Genomic DNA, 21,824 nt, shown 5'->3' with positions numbered 1-21,824 from the left:
CATAAGAATGCATATGAGAAAATGTAATGCGGTTGTATCTAGGGAGGAAAATGGGAACTGAGAGCTAGAGGAGGTAAGGTCATTTATCATGGTATATTTTAAATTTCTAACATGTACACGTGTTAAATTATAAAACTTTTTTTAAATTAAAAGAAATCTAAAGGCACAAACCCACATATGCCTTTCCAGAGTTATTTATTAGAGCCACAACTTTTACTCTTCCGCTAACAAAATGCCTTGATCTCACTGTTTATTAAGTACTGCCTGGATAAACTCCACCCAAACAGTCCTCTGGAAAGAATGCCGACTGTGAAAAGAGTTCATTTCCCTAAAAAAAAATCTCTCTCCTAAAAAAAAAAAAAAATCCACCAACGCCAGCCAGTGGTCTCCAGACCCTGCCTTTGATGAGCCTGGCAAAGAGCAGAATTATCCAAACACCAACATTTAAAATCTTGGCTCATTTTTCACAATGCACCTCTCTTTTTCTATCAGAAAGAACATTCCAGGAGGCCTTAGGGGTGAGGAGTCGGAGGAGGGTAGCTAACGTGCCCCTGTGCTTCGGTGTGCCAGGCCTCGTGCTAAGCGGGATGCAGCCCCACAACCCCTGGTGAGGCAGGTAGAGCCTGTATCACTACCTTGCTGATCAGCTGTATTTACAAAGTTAAATACCTGCATCAGGCTTCAAAGGAATCTCAGCGTGCATGCTCTGCTATATGTTGCAACCTGCTTGGTGTCTGGAGCTGAATTCTGGGACACGAACACCTTCTATGAGCCGCTGCCACAGCTCCCCATCACCTCCACTGGGTCCAAATGACTGTTCCACCTCATTGCTTTGTATCCCAGACTTAAACAGAACTAACTTGGTATTTCCCAAAGACTTCCCAAAACTTTTGCAGGAGCTGCTCCCTCTGCCTGGACCCCTCTTGCCAGAGTGGTCCCCTTTGTGCCTCTGAGCTTTCTTTCCTGAAGGCCCATCTAAGTAGCCCCACAACCACCCACCCTGTTCTCTTGTTTCCATTTTCTGTAGAACACCTACTACTATATATTTTCTTGTTGTTACCTATTCCCCTTTTTTGTCCTTCTCTTTCCCCCTAGAATATAAACTCCAAATAGGCAGGACCCTTATCCATCTGGTAGACAGCTGTCATTTCCAGAGCCTGCAGCAGGTGTTTCACAAGAGTAGTTAGAGATAAGCAACTTATTCTGATACCCCTAAGCCCTCATCCTCCAGGGTAAGGTCCTCAAATTTACACAATCCTAGAGGCAGAAGACCAGTCTTAAGCATCATTTTCCTCTGGGTGAAAAAAAAAAAAATCTAAGAATGGAGAAAACTGTGAGTTAGTTGAATCGAGAAGAGATCAGCAAAGAAGTAGCCTTCCTTGTCATTTCTGGGCACCGGGCGACACCTGGAGGGAGACCATCTCCCCTGCACAGTCTCCTTGGGCTTCAATTCACCAACTTCAGGAAATCTGGGGGCTCCTTCCAGGCCTATGAGGCTGTGGCCTCAATTGTGTTCCAACAGCGGTCAACACATCCCTGAGGAGATGCAGGGTTATTTCAGGTGGTATGTGCATGGCTATTTCATTTGTAAATACTTTAAAGTGTGTTTCAGCAAGTATTAGAAAACATAGCTAGCACATCAAGCCTGTGTTTTTTGTGGCTTTATCACTTGGGATGAGTGTAAAATCGTTAATAGAAAAGTACTAGGTAAATATGAATACTGGCAAAGAGAGAAAGAGTGAAGCAAGACTTGCTTCATTCCTCTCTCTCAAAAGGATGCTGGAACCTGAGGAGACACTGGGTCAAGACTTGGTAAGGGACAACACTTATGTGTGGATAAAGCTTAACTTGGAGGGGCCCCTCCCTGAAAAACTGGTATTTTTGGTCCAATCTGCCCAGCACATTTTGGGATTTTCAAACAGCTGAATTTCACATTACCAGTTTTTCTAGGTTTTAAAGCAACCTACTTTTGGTTCAGGTAGCGATGAATAATACAAAGCAGAGCTCTGAACCTAAGGCTTTAACTCCGTAAACCCAAATTACCTCTCTCTTTCTTTTAAGGTCCTTGCTGCGAACATTGTTGTCAGTACATTTAGGAAACCCCAGCTCCTCCTCCCTGGCCTTTGGAACAGAAATCTGTGCAATACACAGGAGAGACCCAGAACACACCCTCAGCCAATGGTCCAGAAGCAATCTGGGAGGCCAGGTCGAGAGTGGGTCTGCCCTCCTGCTCTGCACCAAACAGTGTAAAGATGCTTCTGCGGAAATGTTAGATGCACATCAACTTAAAAGGTGGCGGAGGGGTACACATACAGAGCAGCATAAAGCTGGACTTAGATGTCTTGTTGCTTTAAAGTCACAATTCCAGGTCAGTAAGTGAAATTTTCTTTTGTGTACAAAAAGTACTCAAACCCAAACAAAGCCATGATTCAGTTTCTTTAAGATCTTTAGCAAGGAGAAACTGAAAAACAAATTTTAAGTTTAAGCAGAAGAGGATTACTGCCAACAAAGAAAACAGATTAGTGAAGGGGAGGGAGATGCATGGGTGATGCACTGAGGGGTTTTAGGGCCCTGGAATGACTCTTCATGACACTGCAACTGGGTGGCTACATGCCTTTGTGCATTTGGCAAAGCCCATACAATAAGCCCTAAAGTAAACTATGGAGTTGGGGTGCTAAGGAGGTGTCAATGTAGGGTTGTCAGTTTGGACAATGTCCCACTGTGGTGGGGAGGCTGTACCTGTGTGGGGACAGGGTGTGTATGGGCACCCCTGAATTTCCCACTCAGTTTCACTGGGAACCTAAAACTGCCCTAAAAAATAAACTTAAAAAATAAATATAAAAATAAAAATTACTTCTGTTGCTAATCACAGTAATTTTCTTTTTTCAGAAAAGCCAGCAAATAGAAGCTTTTTTCTTTATGAACATCTAACTTTACACAGGCCCGACTCAGATTGAAGTCTACAAATCATCTCTCTGCATAATGCCAAGACACTTAAAATCAGGTAAAGTGGTGCCGAGGAGAGCCAGCCTACATTCCACAAGGAATTCAAGAACCGGCACGCTAGTTGCACAAAATGCAGTCGGAGAAACAGTTTCAGACAATGTTCCTATTTTATCTAGCTTGCAATAAAATGGGCCCCTACCTTGAACTTGATCCTCCACTTTGTCACGACTCAAAATACAAAGACTGTTCGAGTTCTCCAACTCCTCAATGGGAGGACCCAGGTGAATGAGAATGGCCCTTCAGGTGGGGAGCCTGCATCCTTTGCTGAACAGGAGTCCTGACTCCCTGGGGAGCACTGTGGTGGAGGGGACACAGAAGGAGGGAGGGGGGCTCTGAGGGCCCCCCACCCCCAGGAGATGGAGCCACTGTGTCCTCTAAGTCTAGCCTGGGTCAGCCTCTTCCTTCCATGATTTTAGAAAAGTACTTAAAATATAATGAAACAACCCAAATCAGTCACTCCATCTGTTCTCCAGATGCTGCCACCTTCCTTCTTGATCTCTATGGACTCCTTCCCATCAGCATGTAATCATGTCCAGGTCTTCCCATTTTAAAAATATGCAACCCCCCAAGACCTCCAACTTGTCTGCAGCCCCCACCTCCCTCAGCTCTGCTCTCCTGGGTCCTCCAGGATGGCCTCTGCCCACTATCCTTAGCTTTGCCAAGATGACTGATGGCCTCTCTATAGGGAAGACAGATGACATACACAGTGGTCTCATCTTACTCGAAATCTCAAGTCCACTGTGCCTCTCCCCCACCTCTGGCCTCTCCTGTGGCTCTATGCTGGCAGCCCCTTCTCTGCCCTGCCTCCGAATATTCAACTTTCCTGGGGTCCTCTTCTATTCTCCCACTACAATTTCTTTCCTAGCAAAATAATCCACCCCAATTTTCATCTATGAAATAAATGACTGAACCCCCAATTTTAACCTCCAGCTCAGATTTTTGCCATGGCTGTTGTCTCCTTACTCATCTGTCATTCCCACCTGGCTGTCCCATGAGCCTCTTGAAGTCAGTACCTCAAAGCACAACTCCTTCTACTCCACCGCCTCCTCCCGCAGCAGCCCTTTTCCGTGTGTAGGCCCACCATCCACCTCGGCCATTCCGTGAGCTCCCGTCTGCCCTCACAGTCACCCATGGACTCTACTTCCCAAATACCTCAGAAACATCGACTACTTCCTCCCCACGCCCAGCACTACTATCTTAGTTCTTAGATGCCATCATCTTTACCCTCTGCAAACCATGGCACCCCCCCGCCCCACCCCGATCTCTCAACTGAAGAGAACTTGGCTAAAAAAAAAGGCAAGTTGGACCCTGTCCTCCACTGTGTAAAACTCTTCTGTAATTGTCAGATCGCGTAAGAGGGGGTGTGACTTCTAATGTGGCTGAGCTGCCGCAAGTCCCTGATGAACTTCAGTGTTCTGTCTCACCACCTCCCCATCATTCTCTATGCCCAAAGCCCACAGACTGCCTTTCTGTTCTGGAATATTCCATGCTCTTCCCTGTCCCAGGGCCTTCACACGTGCACTTCCCTCTGTCTACCATCTCTCAGATCGAATTCCTTCTTCCCGGCCCTCTGGATACCCTTGAGGTGAAAACAAAGAGTCAGTCCAAAGGAGAGCAAAAACCAAGAGAAACAGACTGGTTGGGAAAAAAAGTACCAAGAAAAAGAAAAACAGGTAGATTTATATGCTTTTATTAATTTTAGTTTGCCCTCTTAGGCCACATTCTTTAAATTTGAAAGAAAATAGAACCCAAGGAAGTCGTGCTTAAACCAGAACAGACATAAATTCCCAAACGGCTCCAGTAACTCTGAGAGTACTCATTTTACTTCCTATGGCTGTGAACCACAAAGAGGCACCTGGAGTTGATGGTCAAATCTTGTAAAAGTAAAATGGGATTAGTGACAACAGTCATTGGTGTTTCCTATACAGTATATGACACATCTGAATATTAATATAATTAATACTAGGAGAGCAAGAAGAGGCTAAGCAACCACAAAGCCCCAAATTCAAGGTAGCCAGCTGGGCAGACAGCCACAGACAGCTCAGTAAAAGGAACTCTTGTCCCTAAACCCAAACTATAACACTGACCCCACTAAAGCTGGAGTTCTGTTCCTAGAAAGTCTCAGTTCTGTACTGTCAACTCTTTAATTTGAGCAAATACTCTACCCCAGATGATTCTGGGAAATCAAATGCATACCTTTACACAAGGGTTTCTCTTAGTTATTACGGGGTTGGAGGTTGAGCCAGGGAAAGGCAGAGGAGAAAAGGAGGGTGGTGGGGAAAGGGAAACAGAAGAGAATCTGCCCAGGGGTGACGCAGAGAGTGGATGTCGGGCCCGACGTCCAAAGCAATGAAGAGGCTGAAGTCCAGGTTTGGTGATGTGGCAAAGTCCACCTTAGTCCTGCCTCTCCGTCATCCCGAGAGTGCTCAGCCTCGCCAGCCAGACCCACACCTCTATCAGGACAGCACCGCCACCACAGTGAACTTGGCTGGTAATTTACTTGGGTGTGTGTGATTCCCACTGTGTGCTAAGAAATCAACAGAAGAGAATGAATTAAACTTGGAACACACACAGTAGAGAACTTGACTAAAACTTGAGGAGCACTGTCTTAATCATTGACTCCTCAGAGCACAGCATGGCGCCAGGCACACAGTAGGTGTGCAGCAAATTCTTAAGGAAAGCTGGGTTTTTTTTCTTTATGTGCTACTGGAGGAGCTTTTTATTTCTGATCTTCAGAGCTAAAGAATTTGTTTTCATTTTTTCGAACTAGGTAAAATATTTAGATCCTTTCTGCTCAGGGTTATGGTACAAAGTTGATAAATAACCTTAACTTATTAATAGAAACTATTTTTATTCATTGCTACAAATACTTCTGAGCACCTAAAATGTGCCAACCACCCTGTGCCAGGCACTGGGAATAAAGCAGGGTGCAAAAGAGGCAGTGTGCCAGGAATGGACCTTATTTAAAGGGTAGAATAAATAAAAATAATGAAAATATTAACTGTTATTCTTAAAAATATCCAACCAGTATTTTTTGAAGGGCTACTCTGCATACAGCAAGTAAAAGATAAAATAACCCTAAATCAATAGGAAATTTCAAACACAAGTTGAATTAAGTCAGATGTTGAATTAACACATCACGTTAAGTTGAATATTATAAAAAAGATACACACACACACACACACACACACACACACACATATCCTTAAAACATATAAATCCCAACCAGATATGGCAACAGACACTATTAAGTATACCAAGGTATGTTAAACTTTAAACAGGCTGACCTGATACTGGAATTCACATCAAGGACAAATGAGGGTTTCCCTCAGTGTAGTTAAACTATGATCTAATTTACAAACATCTGATTTGTAAAAATTTGATATGCAAACATTTTTGCCAGGACAGAGTCATAGGTTCGTTGGGGGAAGGGCTTCTAGAGGTCACAAGACCAAGGTTTTGTGTAACAGCTCCCATTGAAGAGGGCTTTGGGTAAATTGGTTAAGGGGAGTTAGCCCGATTAACACCGGGTGAGGTTCCAATACAATTTAGCTTTAACGGGCAGCTGCGCGTTGACTGATCTCATACTCCCAACGCTAATCCCACGATTCTTCAGTATCACAAATACAAACTGAGTATGTCACTATGTTAATATTTTCCTTTGATTCCATCAATACCACCTTAGCTGCTTTCTCTTACAGGAGAGGGTAGAAAAGCACAGATTTCCTGACCACCTACTTGGGGAGAGGGTTTGGGGAAGTGTGTGCCCAACAGAAAAATACCTCACTCGGGAACTCATGCAGTGTTTGATGGCATTCGAGAACATGCCCTGGCTGAGAATCAACTGAAGGGAGTCAGGAGCAATCACACGGGAAAGGTCACATACGACCTGCAAGTGAGAGGGGGCTTTGTCCACCAGGAACGAGATTATGACCCCGATTCCTGGGTCTAGATCAGACTCTGCTACTCCATCCTCCTGAGCCTCCTGGTCTGCACCTTACCTAACAAGCGGAGGCGGCCAGATGGGTCACGCACTCTAAGTTTTTAGGCACTAGGCTAACGTCTGATATGTGCAGTTTACCCGACCCTGCCTTGATACTGTAATTCAGGAAACTCTCTGATGTGGTTCATCTAGTAGTGACTGCCTTTACTAGTAAGAATGGACGAGGTCAGTCACAGCTCCCCCTGCTTTGGGTTCACACAGAGCCTCACCTGTGATGAGGTGAGCATGGGTGGTCACTGTGTGGCCTGCTTCTGGAAGGGTGGGACCCAGCTGATGGAGAAGATGGCACTTCAGGAGGAGGGAGCAGCCACCCAGTCACTTCAGTCTGTTTTGATGATAGTTCTGTTAAGTTTTAATGTCTGTCACTCCCACTTGAATGTCAAGTCCATAAGAAATGAGTGTGTTCTTTTTTGGGTAGCACATAGCAGGTGCTCAACAAATGCCTGTTGAATGAATGGACAGGAACAGCATCTTGAGTTTTCCAATTACTACGTGTACTTCAGGGGGCAGGATACTTAGTGTTTTCAGGCTATCAGATTGTTCGAGGATTAGACGGAGTAAGGTACACTGACTATTTCCAGCAGCATGTTACACATATATGTTAGCTCTGGATTGATGTGGAGATGATTCTTCAGGAATGTAATGTGTAGCCCCTATACCAAGCAATGCACTGAAGGCTAACAATCTGATTACAGTTCATACCTCATGATGCCAATGGTATTTACTGCATAGTATTTCATTTCTAAATAAGTTGGTATAAACTGAATTAAGACTAAAATGTGAATTAATTTTGATGACTTATCAATTGAGCATTTTGTTTGCTATAGGAAAAGATAGTTAAGAGAGTGACATAATCTCTCTCAAATTAGCACTTTAACAGAGTGCCACTGTTCTGTGTAATACATTGCCACAAAGTTTCATATTCTTTATTGTATCTGGATGAGATATTTTCTGCTGAGAAGTGGCCATGAGAAAAAATTTTAAACTATTATTAAAAAGAAACAGACCCTGCAATTTACCATATGGTCACATGTATTGTTTGTAATGATAAAGTTCAAAAAATCCTAGTTCCACATTCTATATGATTAAGATACTGGTTTCTTCAAACACATTTAGAATATGCTTTAGAGTTTAGAATATTAGACAATGTATTATAACATTCTAATGAAAATTATAAATGAAAAGAGGCCAATTTCTATAAATTAATTGCTTGTACTTAGGAAAAATCAAACTATTTTTAATGAGATGGATAGTTTTACTGGACACTTAACATGTATGTATATTGTCAATCCTTGTAAGTCATTTCAACTTCTGTTTAAAATCTACTTAAAAGTTAGTCCACAATTAATCCTTCAAACATTTTATATAAAGTATATTTAAACTATCCTCTTCATGATATAAGTGAGAGAATAAAAGCTTGAGCATTTCATTTTATTTCTATATTTTAGTGACTTACACACTGGCTCAAATGGATAATTTAATATCCATCTTTCTCTAAACTTTGCAGTTTTATTATTTGCCTTTTATCAGTATTTTATTACCATAGATGTGAGTTCTCCAACTTTGCCTATTTCCATTCTTTCACCTGTGTTTATAAATACTTCATGATTTTTTTGGGGGGTTCTCTTAGTTTTAAAAAAGAATATTGAGGATCACCTGTAAATTGCCTACAATCCCTCAACTTTTCTAGCTTGTCAATGATCTCTAACCAAGAGAATATTTTTTAAAAAGTAATTCGTTACTGAGCACTTACTTACCATGGGTTTTTACTACTCCTGACGGTAGTGTTCCCATCATCCCCACCTAACAGAGGAGAAGCTAACTAACTTGCCATTCAGGTTAATTATCCTCATAACTAACCTGGTATATATCCTGTGGTAAGTTAATTGGAACTAATGCTGGTTTTGCTCCAAACTTCCTGTAAGGTTGCAGGTGCTCAGCGACATACCTCCCTTTCCCTTTTTATTTTACTCTCTTTTCCTCCTTTTCATTTTGCTCCTATGCTACCAAAGTGTCCTTTATACCTCCTGTATTACCTATTGTCACCAATGAAAGGGCTACATGTCTGTGGTTGTCACTTCCCAAAGATGGTCCTGCGGTGAGAAGTCAGGTGACCCTGGCATGACAGCGTCCATCTCACTTGCCTGTTCCAGCTGGACAAGAACTCCTGCCAAGAGCAGCTGGCGGAGGGGGGAGCCTCCTGGGGAGGCCTGTCATCCGGGGCCAGGGGATAAACCCTTGCTCCATAAAGCGCCTTAGTATTATTAAACATTTTCTATTTGTCAGGAGCTTTATAGTCATTTTTATTGGCTCTTTTTACTAGTCCTAACTCTGTCTCAGAACTGTGTCCACTTTTTCTTCTAATCAAGTTCTCTATGTGAAGCAGAAAAGACTGTGTGCCTGTGGAGCAAGTCAGGCAGGGGACAGCCACCCGCAGAGCCCCCCGTGAGGGGCAGACCCAGTGGGCAGCCGACCAGCCCTCAGTCCCCCCACAGAGGCCTCCCAGGGGAGCTTGACTTGGTATTAAGAAAAGGTCCCCCATCAATCTGACTACAGCTTCCAGCCAGCGACTTCTCGAGCGTGGGCTGACATTTGGAAGACTGCGCCCGTTCTATTTCACCCTAATCCAGAGCGTTCCCTTTCATTTTCTTGAAACTCCCAAAGCACCAAAGTCACATTAAGATTCTTTCAGTTTGTAAAAGACACATCCATCCACAGACTTGTGCCTCCGTGTCCTTTTCTAACTCTAGCTGTAAATTACAGCTGAAATAGTACCCCTGTACAAGGGGCCTGGACCTGGAGCTGGAACGGACCTTTTCTGCTCCTTGGTAGCAAGGTGAACCGGAGAAACAGCTGCTCTCCCAGGGTCAGTTTCTCTCATCTGCACAATGGGAATAATCACAGCTGCCCTCCTCCCTCCCCAGCTCCCTGATACCAGCTGTACATAGCATCACAGCACTCATCCCACAGGTGGTTTATTCCTCAGCTTATTGGTCTGCTTCCCGGAGGAGACTGTGAGTAAGTCCTCCAGGGGCAAGGATTTTACCTGTGTCCCCACCATCCACCTAACCAGTACCTGACAGTAGGGCGCACCCTGCGGAGCTTCCTCAGAACGACATCACAGGCAAAAAAGCCCTCTGCAAGCTGTAAAGCACTGTTCACATGTACCTCAGTAACTGATTATTCATTGTAGGGTCCCACCGTCCCCAGATTGCAAAAGAAATAATGCTGGTACCAGAGGAGCCGGCTTTCAGTGATGACAAAGGTTGTAATTGAAATGTCAACTGACACAGTACTAGTTCTGAATTTCTCTGGGTTATTGCACAAATACTCAGCCTTAAAATATGTGCATGAATAACAAGGTGAACATTTAGAAGGGATGATGTGTAGTGAAATGTGGCCACTTGCTTCACGCTGGGACATCTAAAATAGTAGTATTTTCCCAAAGCATGGGAGCAAAGAAAGGCTGAGGTTTTTGATACGGTGAGATTTTATTTCTTCAGAGTTTTTACACTCTCCTTTCATACTTTTAAGGCTTAAATATTTAGTCTTTCAGTTCGGTTGGGCCACCTTGGGTCCCATTTCTTGGACAACAGTACACACCAGTTACTCCACAGAGCTTACTCATGAGCAGTCATGAATCGAGGTGGGACCCTCTTCTCCCTCACCAACCAGTCCTCCTTTTGACCTGCCCTAGATTCTGTCTTTCTAGTGTCTCCAGGGTCCTAACAATTTCTACGTTATTCCTTACCACCAAATTCCTACCCTTGGATACAGTAAGTGCTCAATAAATGCTTTTATCAATGGATCCTTTTCTCAGGGCTTTTCCAAATAACATTCCCCTGCACCTCAACTTTTTCTCTTCTTAGTATCATCACTCAGCCCAAGAGGTGGTTCTCAAAAACAACACTGGAGATAGTAATTAAATGCTGGGACAGGATCTATGATTCCATGACCCTCCTCCTAGGTTTAAGAAAAAAAAAACAACTTGAGAAACACACCTGTAACTTGACCACCCCTCCTCCCCCTTATAAGTGACCCAGAGAACAGTGAGGCAACGGCATTATGAATATCCTACCATTATTTATGGAAACTGAACATGTGAATGAACACCCACTTCAGAAGGAAGGAAACTGAAGCTAGGAAGATCGGTTTTCTAATATTCTTGCTATACTTTTATTTAGGTCTATGTGTTTCTACAGCAACATGTTTTTAAAATGCCACCTCAATTCACTGAAAAATAAACATTCTGCAAATCTTTTTTTTTTTCTGGAGTAAAAAGCAGTGAGATATTGGTTCAAGATGGAAGAAAGTATCTAAAATCATTTAGATATAGTTTTGTCAGAGTGTCACAGAACAGAGGCCAACATTCCAGATGAGCTGGCTTAATAAAACAGATTATTATATTTATTAATTATTAATTAGTGGAATTAATAAAATTCTAAACCATGAAATCCTATAAGGACTATGGTTGGTGAATACTGTGAATAACTGAAGGGCAAACTAAATTACAGGTAATAAATCCATGCACTAGCATATCAGTAATTTCTATTTTATAAGGGCACTTTGTCAAACTAAAAACAAGTCACAAGAGGTCATTAATTAGTCAGCAACACTGCATCAAAATACCAACCAATTACTCTGATTCCACAGTCCACTGAAAACATATATTAGTATATCTTAATTTTCAAGTGGAACTTCTGTTGATTTATATTTTCCCCAAGACAGAAGTCAAATATTAGAAAATTATAGTCCAATGCAAATACCGTGTACAAAGGATCTAGCCAAATACAGACCCTATTTCTGGGACACTGTTATTTTTAAAATGACCTTCACAGTGTTTTAAGAACCCCAGTATTATGACTGCTTCCCTAATCCAAAACCATTCCACATAAAATTTAATCTCTTATAAAATGCTATCTCACTCTAAGCCAACTTCTGCAAATCCAGTGGAACCTGGGCATCCATTACGCCCACTAGAGAGCTCCCCCTACCCACTCTACTACCCGAAGGTGTCCCAGGCTCTGTGAAGAGACATGGGGATAGTCCACAGCACACACCTAGAAGGTGTAGAGAGAAATCCTGCCTGGGCCATGGCACGTGAAAAGCTTAAAGAAAAACAGGGGAGAGAAAAATGGGTCTTGGGGTAAGGTATCCACATGAATGGGCTTTCTGCAGTAAGAGGGTGAGGGAGGAGGGCCTGGGTGAGCCAGACACGCCCTGAGGTGTCACACTTGACAGGAGACCTACTGGCCCCCGTGTATGGACGCTCCACAAGAAGGGCCTGGCACAGCACCTGAACAAGCTATTTCCAAGAGAAGGCTGAACACTGAGCTGGGACTTCAACATCCACATCAGCATTTTTCAAATGTATATCATTCTGCGCTCAGATAACAAAATGACAGAAAATGTTCAGAAGCCTCATGCTTTAAGCACTTTTCAAATAGTAACTCATTTACCACTGGCCAACCTATGAGGCAGGAATCCCACCCTCCCCCATCTGACTTGGGAAACTGAGCACAGGGCGGTTCTGGGCAGAGCTGAGATCTGGCTCTGGGATCTGGCCCCGTAGTCTGTCCTTAACCACTGCGTGATGAGGCTTCTTCAAGGAGGCTGTTACACTCCCAGACCCAGCAGAAGCTGGGTACCACGCACAGCAAAACATAAGCGTGTTGCACACTGGAAATACTCTTTTGTGTTCTCTGCTTTATTTGCTCTCTTTATTGTAAAAAGTTTTCTCTTAAGTTGCTCTGGGAAAGCAACTAAGGCAATGATAGGGCTCTAAGGCCATTTTCTCTTTGCAAAATTCTTCCATTTGAACAGTTGATAAGAATTTGGAATCAAAAGATTGTGGATTGAAAAGTAGAGACTCTGGAATTGTGCAGGCCTGGATTCAAATCCCAGTAGTTACTTACCAGGTGTTAGGCCTTAAGTTATGGTTATGAGTTTCAAGACTCTGCAAAGAGGGGCTCTGCAGGCTCTGCAAGTGAAATGGGAGCTTCACAGCCCCTGCAGTCTCCCCAGGCCCTCCTGCCTGCACCTGGTCCCATCACTGACCCAGAACAGCTAGGGAGCTAGGCTAGGAATGGCAAAGCAGCTCGCATTTCTAAGTGATAGTCCATAAAAACCACATGGAAAAAAACCCTAAAGTTTAGGTATCAGAACTCATCCACAAGCTCAAGAAACTTCTCTCAAACACTTATTTCTCAGACTTAACAGTAAAATGGAGGATTTCCTCATGTATCAAATTTTATCTATACACATGGATGTGTGTGTCTGTATCTATATAAACATATTATTTATAAACATTTTGTCTAAACAGAGGGGGAGGCAGGGAAATCTACAAATACTAAATTAGAACATATACGCACACATACACAGTGCACTTACTAGCTTGGTCGCTGGCGTATGTTGGAGAACACCCAAATGGGAGCTGGTGCTATAAACACAGTTTGCTTTTCCTGTGTTAAGAGAGGAAGGATGGGGACTGGCTGGTGAGACACCTGTCTGAAACTGGGTTCACCTGGACTGGGGACATAAAGTAAAACTAGAAACTGGTGATAACAAGCTTCCAAACTAGTGCTGACATTCGAATTCAGTGACCATATTACTCACAAAGGCAGAGACATTTATCTCTGTCATCCTTAGCATTCCTTTCCAAATTCCTCCCCTTTTTTCCTAGACGCCTACGACCTAATGCTCTCTTAAATCTGTCAGTCCTTTCAGGTAGCACATTTTTACCTCCTTCCTCACTGACTGAACAACCAGATCAAAATGCCTATCTTCCAGGGTTCACAGCCAGGGGAGCAGGGGAAAATAGTACTTCAAGGTGCGAATGAGTCTAGAAGCTCCCAGGCAAGGTTTGCATTATAAAGATGATTCGCAAATACCCACAGTAGGCAGAGAAAGAGCTGGTGATGTGGGAATAGCTGGGCTGCCCTAGAAGGGCCGCCCCCAGTCCTCTCTCTCAAGGTGTCTCCCATGTTCCCTGAGTTTTCTAGGGTCACTAAATGGACTCAGCAGGGGAAAACATTCCCATCCTGACACTGCTCCTTCAGTGTGAGGAGCACGTTTTCCTTGCACCCCACATGTTAAAAACAACCATCCTCACTGCCTGGAGAGCCAGCAGGAGCTCAACTGTCTGCAGTCACTAAATACAGGAATCACAACTCTCAGAAAAAGGAAGTTCCCACAGGCGCTCCAAAAGTAGCCTGAGAGCAAACTGCTGTGATGAGCGCTCCGACTAGAGCTTGGATGCTCTGGACTTACGACACCGTAACACAGCCCTTATTTCCACTATTTTTGGAAATCATTACCCCAAACTTGGACCCATTTTAGGATATGATATGAATAAAAAAATATCATTCACTAATGAAAGTTTGTGGTCATATATAAATACATCTTTTTTAGGGAGAAAGAAAATGCTCCATCAGGTTGTTAAAGTATAAGCTGAAAGTAAGGAAGTCTGACTGTAAAGAAAGCGAAGAGAAGGACACTGAGAATTACTGCAAGCCTGAAACACAGCTAAGTAGGCTGGGCCTATAGTCCTGGTGGATGTACTACGATCTGTTGTCTAGTTTATGGCCATGAACGTGAGGTACTACAGCCTCACACGCGGGTTTCTGCAAGCGAGAGATCTCAAACAGCTTAAACACTCAGTTATTTAGATTCGACACAATTCAGAGCCTATCCTCTCTTGACAATAGCAGGCAAAGAGAAGAAACTTCTACAAACCTGAAAACCCAAAGAGCCTGACACTTTGTAGAACCTAAAACATTCAAAGTTCATCTGTTTCCATGTCGATGTACATGTATGAAGTGAAGAATCACTTCAGGTGGAAGTCCACTAACTTGTCCACCCTCTGCAAACCTGTACTGAGGGCAAGGATTGGCTCTTGCTCCTCCAGGCAGCCCGCAGCAGGTAGAAAGGGGCTCGGTTAACCACTGCTGAACTGAATTCAGCACCTCAGGACACCACCAAGGTTAAGTTAAAAAGTTTGCCAGTGCAGTGTTTCAAATCCAAAAGCTGCATTTTCTTTCGTTTCAGTTTATCAAGGTCAACCAATATCCCTTTTTGGATCAATTAATTCCCGTGACTCTGTCCCTTACTGAAATTGTCCAAAGAGGTCTTTAAAAAGACCTATGCTCCTAGCAGTATAATGCTGTGAATGAGAAGTAAACTAGATCTCAGAAATGAAAGTTCCAGCGTATGACAGACCCACAAATTACTAGTTTACATTTGGTCACAAGATTTTCAATACATGTAACCACACAGCAACTCCTCTATTAATTTTGCTTTTGAAAGGAAAAGGCAGTAAGGCTCCAGAGGTAAACTGAAACTGAACTCTTTCTTAAGTAACTCAAGTGGGGATTCATCTGGCTGAGGCGATGGTGAGAACCTGTCTACCAGTCTCACATGAAACTGGGGGTCCAATTAGAAGAAGGGGCTCTTCTTGCTTGGAAGCTATTTGCAATGGATGGCCTTTTAGGTGACATTTGGTCTGGGGAGCCAGATTTTAAAGTCAAGGTGATACAAAGATTTAAGTTTTAGATGAATGGGATTCACTTTCTCAACTGGCAGCAAATACTTCTTTCCCTATTTCCTGGATCAGACTTAATAGTGTGCTGACATATATGTGAGTTTATATCAATTTTAAATAACACACCCGCATGCTGACTCCAATATTAATACACAAGGGTAAAAATATGATTTTTCCCAAAACACTGAGTACATCACCTTTTAACTTTCTTTATTTTGACCTGGTTTTAATATTTAATGAGGCCCAAAAATCTTGCCAATGATTATTACTTGCCAATTACTTGCCAAAAAATCTTGCCAATGATTATTACTTGCCAATTGGAAAATGGATTGATTCAGAAAGAGTGCTGGTACAAAAGCCAAAGTAGTAGTTGCTCAGTAATTGTTTCCCAACCAAACGAAAAAAAGTCACATACTTACGGTGATGACATTTAATGTCTCCACCAATTTGAACTCCCCATAAAGGGGAGCAGGCATCCTGCAGAAGAAAGAGGAATGTGGCCACAAACCAATATTAAAAAATCAGGGAAATGTCCACTTTAAACAAGGCAGTTAATCTTAATAGTTCCAGATAACCACTGCAAAGAAGTCTTGTTACAATCTCTATAGCTGCGGAACACTCCTTTCACGTTTATAGAAGTTTGAGTCCATTTTTAAGAAAGTGTAGTCCCTCCTAGCTAGTCGCCAAGTCCACCAGTCTTGAATTTAGTCTACAAATTCAAAATGAGACTTTATGACAGTTTCAATAATACATAAACTGCATGTTTTTCTATGAAGCAGACAGATCAAATATTCCTGTTCCCTTCCCACCTACAGAACCTGAATGAAAACTGATCCCCAGTGCTATCAGCATCTCACTCCTCAAAGGCAACTCAAGGCTGTGTGAGCCCCCCAGGGGGCTCATCTGATTTTCAGCTGGGAAACTTCAAAGACTGGCTGTGGGCCCTAGTGAAGACTGAAACAGAAATAGTGGACATGCTCCACCAACCCCAAAATCTTTCTGCTAATACATTTCCTACTTACAGCATTTCTTAAAGTTTATTTAAGGAAAGTTTATTAAAAATTAATTTCTGCAGATAATCCGGGTTAGGGTCAAGTAAGTGCAACTGAAGACATCTTACACCTTTGTCACAAGCCTACCAACGCTTCTAAGTGGATTTTAGGAAGCCAATTTTCAGATTTTTGTTTGGTACGGGAGAAAGTCTATAAAAACTTTAGCAACAAAAATGATACTTAGAATCTAGATTCCTATTAGTATTCTTTTTTGTGTAAATGATAAAGGATAAAGTTACAAATCTCTGTCATTCAGCTAAGCTGAAGTCCTGTTCTCTGAGGCAGGAAAAATGCTGTGTTTCCTTACAAACAGAACAGCTCTGAAGATGTAGGATAGGCCACACTAAACCTTTTAAAATGTACCATGTGATCTCTACATAGGAGCTAGGAAGCCACACCAATAACTCAATCATCTCAGCTCACAATGGGGAAAAACGGAACTAAAACCACCCTTTACTTTGAACACAGACATTCAAGAGACTTAAAGAGTAAATTGGTAAATCACAAACACCACAACCTCCCCCCAAACAGCAAATCCTAGGCATGTCACAGGAATAAAAATCACAAATCTGTAACTGTTAATCCTTGAATGCACTCCTTTTTCAACTAGTCCCATAAATGACACTCACACCCTCAAGAAGTAAAACGAGTAAATTGTATTTAAAGCAACTCTCAGTTTTTGAGAAACTTGCAGCGTCAGAAGCGAAGCAGAGCATCAGGTGGCGACTGTATTATCAAGAAGTCCACAATAATATTAGTAACGGTAGAATTCAGTGGGACACCACCTGATGAGGGTTGGTCAGTATTACAGTTTGACAGCCTGTATCGATAATTAAGTAATAATGACTGAAGCTGAAGCTGGAGGACTAATGACCAGCTTGGGGAGCCGACCACCTCAAGCACTGCCTTGGGCCAGTGACCCCAGCCAGTTATTAATCTCCAGGAAATGCCTGGACCTGGATCCTCATAGGGATTTTAGTAAATACAAGAGGAAAAAGTTTAATATCAGCTTTCTACTTAAACATTCATTTTGTACTTAGAATACTCAGACTTCATAAAGTGAGTTCTGCAGGAACTAAAGGATCTCCTTAAACTTCTTAATGCTGATTTCAAAAAAATTAACATTAGGAGAAAGCTATTAAGTATGTGCAAAGAGAACAACTTTTGTAGTTTTTTAACTATAGAAGAGTTAGCTAAGATAGGTGTGAGGGCCATAATAATGATATAACCATCAAATGGACCCTCAAATATGTATTTAACTTGGGAGTTGCCTGACAACAACTCAAGAAAAATAAGAGAATCAGTATTCAGGTTTATGGACCTCATTTATCTCACTCGATTAAAATAAAAAGATCTTGACAAAGGGATTGCATTTCTTAGAACACAACAACACAACAAAACCAACTTAACAGCCCTGACCCCCAAACCCAGTCTTTTGTGGATCTTAAGTCATAATTCTATATAACACTGGCGTCAAGAAACCAGCAGACAGGTGCCAGCAAACAAACGGTTTCATTATTGTTCCAAGTAGATACAGACTTTAATAAACTGTCTCAGGCTTTTATCTTGCAGTTAATCAGAAGCTACTCTAAACCAGGACATTTAAGGTTTTAATTTATCAGAAGAATGTGAACATTTATATTTGCTTTCAAAGAAAAGGCAAGCCCAAACTCTCTGAAGAAGAGGAAGATTTCTCCTCTTCACCCTTACAACTGCCTCAAACAACCTCGTGGGTTGTCAGCAAAGTACTACTTAGGCTACAAGTACAGAAAGACACATAGCCTGCAGATCGTGTATTTTAGAGAACTTTGGTGTTTGTTACCATTTACAGCCCCTTTCTCAGTTGGCCTTGAGGCTTGCTGATTAGCTGGTAAACGTTTGAAAGGGTCAGTTTGTCCAGAACTGGAATTTCCACTTTGGAAAAAGCACAGAGGTACCTGACATCTGTTCCTTGAAGGGCCTGCACTATCCCTCTAGACTTAGAGCTGAAATTCTGCTAGATAGCAGGGAGGTCAAAGCAAAATCTCCTGTGGCTACTCCTGCCTGCAGAACAGAGCATGGTCCCCAAAGACCTCTGGTTTCAGACTCCTAGAGAAGAGTATCCAAAAGGTGAATATAATTTTAACAAGACCAATATATTCCTCTATGAAAAGTAGTCAGACAGGAAGCATCCACTTAAGCTCCCAGTCTCCATCTGGAAGTCGGTACTGGTTTAAATAATTTTAATGTTAAAACAGTTCCTGATCTTTCGTGAGGACACTGAAGCCAGAGAGGTGAACTGGTCTGCCCAACGTGGCTCAGTTTCTCCACTATCAGTCTGGCTTTGGTGTTCCTGCCACACTACCGTGCTTAGTTATCTATATCCTAAGCTTCTCTGCCCTCTCCACGGTTACCTCCAGGGGGCCAGGTTACAGCAGCAATGTTTCAGTGCCCACAGTGCTGGGCACCACAGGACCTGGGGCTGGGCTGGGGGTGCGGAGGCCCTTTCCACCTAGTGATAACTCTACAGGGTGATTTTAGTTTATGGAAACTACACCAAAACGTCACTTAACATTCAACATACATGTTACAGTATACATGGGCAGGCCAATGCCAGTCTCTCCCCTCTTCACCCCCTTACAGGAAGTGGGATTGGCATGTTTTCTTTCTAATAGTTTTTAACTGTTTTTCTACCATTTTAAGGTACAGCGAACATGTATCAGCATATTTAATGGTTACTTTATTCATAATTATTTTAAGTAACTGCTTCCTTTGTAGGTACAGTATTCCTGCACTCTTTGCGTTATAAAACTCAGGCATTCAAGCATTTAGTGGAGAGAAGCCTTGAGAGTTGAGCTAACCCTTTCGTTCTTTGCACTTGAGGTTTTAGTCTTACTGCCCGGCGGTGATGGTTAGGTAGCCTGCCCTTTCACATCTTTTAAGGTTAGGTGTAAACTTTCCTGAAAAGCACCGAGAGAGTTAAGCTTCTACGGGTGAAATCAAATCCGATTCAGTATATTTGCTACTTTTTCAAACATCCCCCCAACCCAGACCTGCATTAGCTGAGTCCCGAAGTTGTACCAGAGAATCATGCATAGAGTTTGGTTTGGTTACCTGGGTGGGGGAAACAATAGCAGGTGAAACTACTGTGGGAGAATTGGTGCTTCTGTGCCCATTGGCTTCTGGAAGAAGAGGCAGGGGGTCGTGTTTCACAGAAACCACCACCACCGCATCCACAGGCTCCGAGGGACGGATACACAGTCTTTTGGGGGAAGAAGGGCCGCAGACTTCCCCAGACCCAAACACTGCGTCGTACAACGCGCGCTTGGGCGCAGCCTCGGATTTCACGTCGGGCCCGACCTGGCTGTCTTTGGGGAGGATATAGGTGTTCCCCAGCGAGGGCGGCCGGGGGCGGTGGTGGTGGGAGGGGTGGGTTGGGGCATGGTGGGAGTGGTGGCGAGCCGCCCCGTTCAGAGCCTCAGCGTAGCAGCCCTGCGGGGCGGGGGAGCCCAGTTTGGTGCCAATGCCGGCGATGCTGTTGAGCGTGGCGATGGAGACAGCGCCGATGCAGTGGTTGGTGTAGGTCTTGGAGAGCTTGGCTGCCTTGGAGAGCATCTGCATCCTGGTGCCCAGCAAGTTCTTGCCAATGGCTTTGTTCTCGTACCAGGTCACATCGCCCTCGCTGCAGTGGTCCCGGGGCCGCTGGAAGAACGCCTTGCACAGCGGGTTGCGCTTCGACAGGTACTTGACAAAGCTGGCGTAGGGGCAGAACTCGGTGCCCGTCTCGTACATGCGGGGCAAGTTCTCCTCGTCGCTGCTCTCGGCGCGCTTCTTGCTCCACGACGACGAGCGCGACTTGTGGTAGGGCCCGAGGGACTTAAAGTAGACGAACTTGCGGCCGTCCTCGTCCATGGCCAGCCCAAAAGAGTCCTCCTCCAGCTCGCGCTGGTTCTCGCGGCCGCGCGTACAGAAGTACATGCACGTCTCGAACCAGACCTTGTTGAGCAGCCCGAACGGCGTGTTGGTACTGAAGACGCTGGAGGTGTAAAGCTTGCGCAGGTCGGCGCGCGTGATGGCTTGCTTCTGCACCACCGGCCCCGCGCCCTGCTCCTCGAGCTTGCGGATGACCGCGGCCAGCGTCAGGTTGGCGCTGCGCAGCTCCGGGTCCTTGGTGAGGTCGAGGGTGCGGCAATACGGGGGCTCGTTGAGGTAGCGGTTGAGGGAGCTGCGGATGCTGATGAGCGAGGACTTGCTGTAGAGCTGGCCGCTCTTGGAGCGGGCCTCGGCGTAGAAGGAGCGCAGCACGCGGCACAGCGCCCCCTTGTCCATGGTCTCGAAGTCGGGGCTCTGCGCCTTCTCGCTCAGGTACTCCCGGAAGATGCGCACGGCGTAGCGGGTGGCCAGCCGGGTGTTCTCGCTCAGCCGGGCCCGCTCGGGGCGCTGCAGCGCGTCGGGGTCCAGCTCGGCGCCGTCTCCGGGAGGCCCGCCGCGGGCCGGGGGCGCCAGCAGCCGCGGCGGCGCCTCGGGCTCTAGCGCGGCGCCCTGGTCCATATCGATCATACGGACCGGCTCGGGCGCCAGCTCCTCCCCGGCCGAGTCCTCGGGCTCCAGCGGCCCGTCCCAGCCCAGCCCCATGTCCTCCTCCTCGTCCTCCTCGTCCTCGTCCAGGCCCCCGCCGCCGTCCTCCTCCTCCTCGTCCCCCGTTATCTGCACCTCCTGGATCTCGTCCTCCTCCTCCTCCTCCTCCTCCTCGCCCGCGCTGCAGTCGTGCGGGCGGCCGTGGCGGCGGCCGCGGCCCCCCACGCCGCGCTCGCCCTCGCCCCGCTCCCCATTGTTCTCGGCGGCGGCGGCGCCGGCGCCGGCGCTGCCGCCCGCGCTGGTGTTACAGTCCCCGCTGCCAGGCATTCTCGCCATATTGCCGTCTCTCTGCCAGTCCGCGGGCAGGGCGCATGCGCTATATTGGACCGCAGCGCTGAGAGCTTTTGTGTTTAATGACCTTCAGCTACCGGGAGGCAAAGCCGGGCTCTTAAAGGAGCCGCGCTCCAATTGTCAGTTCGGAGCGCTCCTCCGGAGGGGCAGCGGCGCGGAGGGATGGAGGGGAGGGGCGGGGGTGAGTTAGGAAAAGCGTAAGGACCGAAGCTGGCTGGACCCTCTTCTGCCCCCACCCCTCTCCCTTCCTAAGAAAACTTTGACGGGGGGGGGGGAAGGGGAGGAGAGCTGTCGGTGGGGGTTAAACACTCCCAAC

At 44.9% G+C, this 21,824-nt stretch overlaps 1 protein-coding gene across 5 annotated transcripts in view; it reads right to left on the bottom strand.

Annotated features, from left to right (window-relative positions):
• KCTD1 (potassium channel tetramerization domain containing 1) overlaps nucleotides 1–21,824 on the bottom strand; it is a 175,504-nt gene that overhangs the window by 68,118 nt on the left and 85,562 nt on the right. The window contains exons 1-2 of one of the 5 annotated variants that reach the window (XM_036914253.2): nucleotides 19,694–21,811; nucleotides 4,681–5,533 (exon numbers count right to left, since the gene is read on the bottom strand). The exons of 2 other annotated variants lie outside the window; for them this stretch is intronic. In XM_036914253.2, the coding sequence (XP_036770148.2) occupies nucleotides 5,222–5,533; nucleotides 19,694–21,493 (2,112 nt within the window). In that variant the 5' untranslated portion in view covers nucleotides 21,494–21,811 and the 3' untranslated portion in view covers nucleotides 4,681–5,221. Of the gene's footprint in view, nucleotides 1–4,680; nucleotides 5,534–19,693; nucleotides 21,812–21,824 lie in introns of those variants that run through there. 2 more of the 5 variants (XM_036914251.2, XM_036914252.2) reach the window with 2 other exon arrangements.

The sequence above is a fragment of the Manis pentadactyla genome, chromosome 6 (genome assembly GCF_030020395.1).
Source record: "Manis pentadactyla isolate mManPen7 chromosome 6, mManPen7.hap1, whole genome shotgun sequence".
Lineage (NCBI taxonomy): Eukaryota > Metazoa > Chordata > Mammalia > Pholidota > Manidae > Manis > Manis pentadactyla.
Note: the sequence above shows the minus strand (reverse complement) of the source record. Positions and strands in the feature narration are given on the sequence as shown.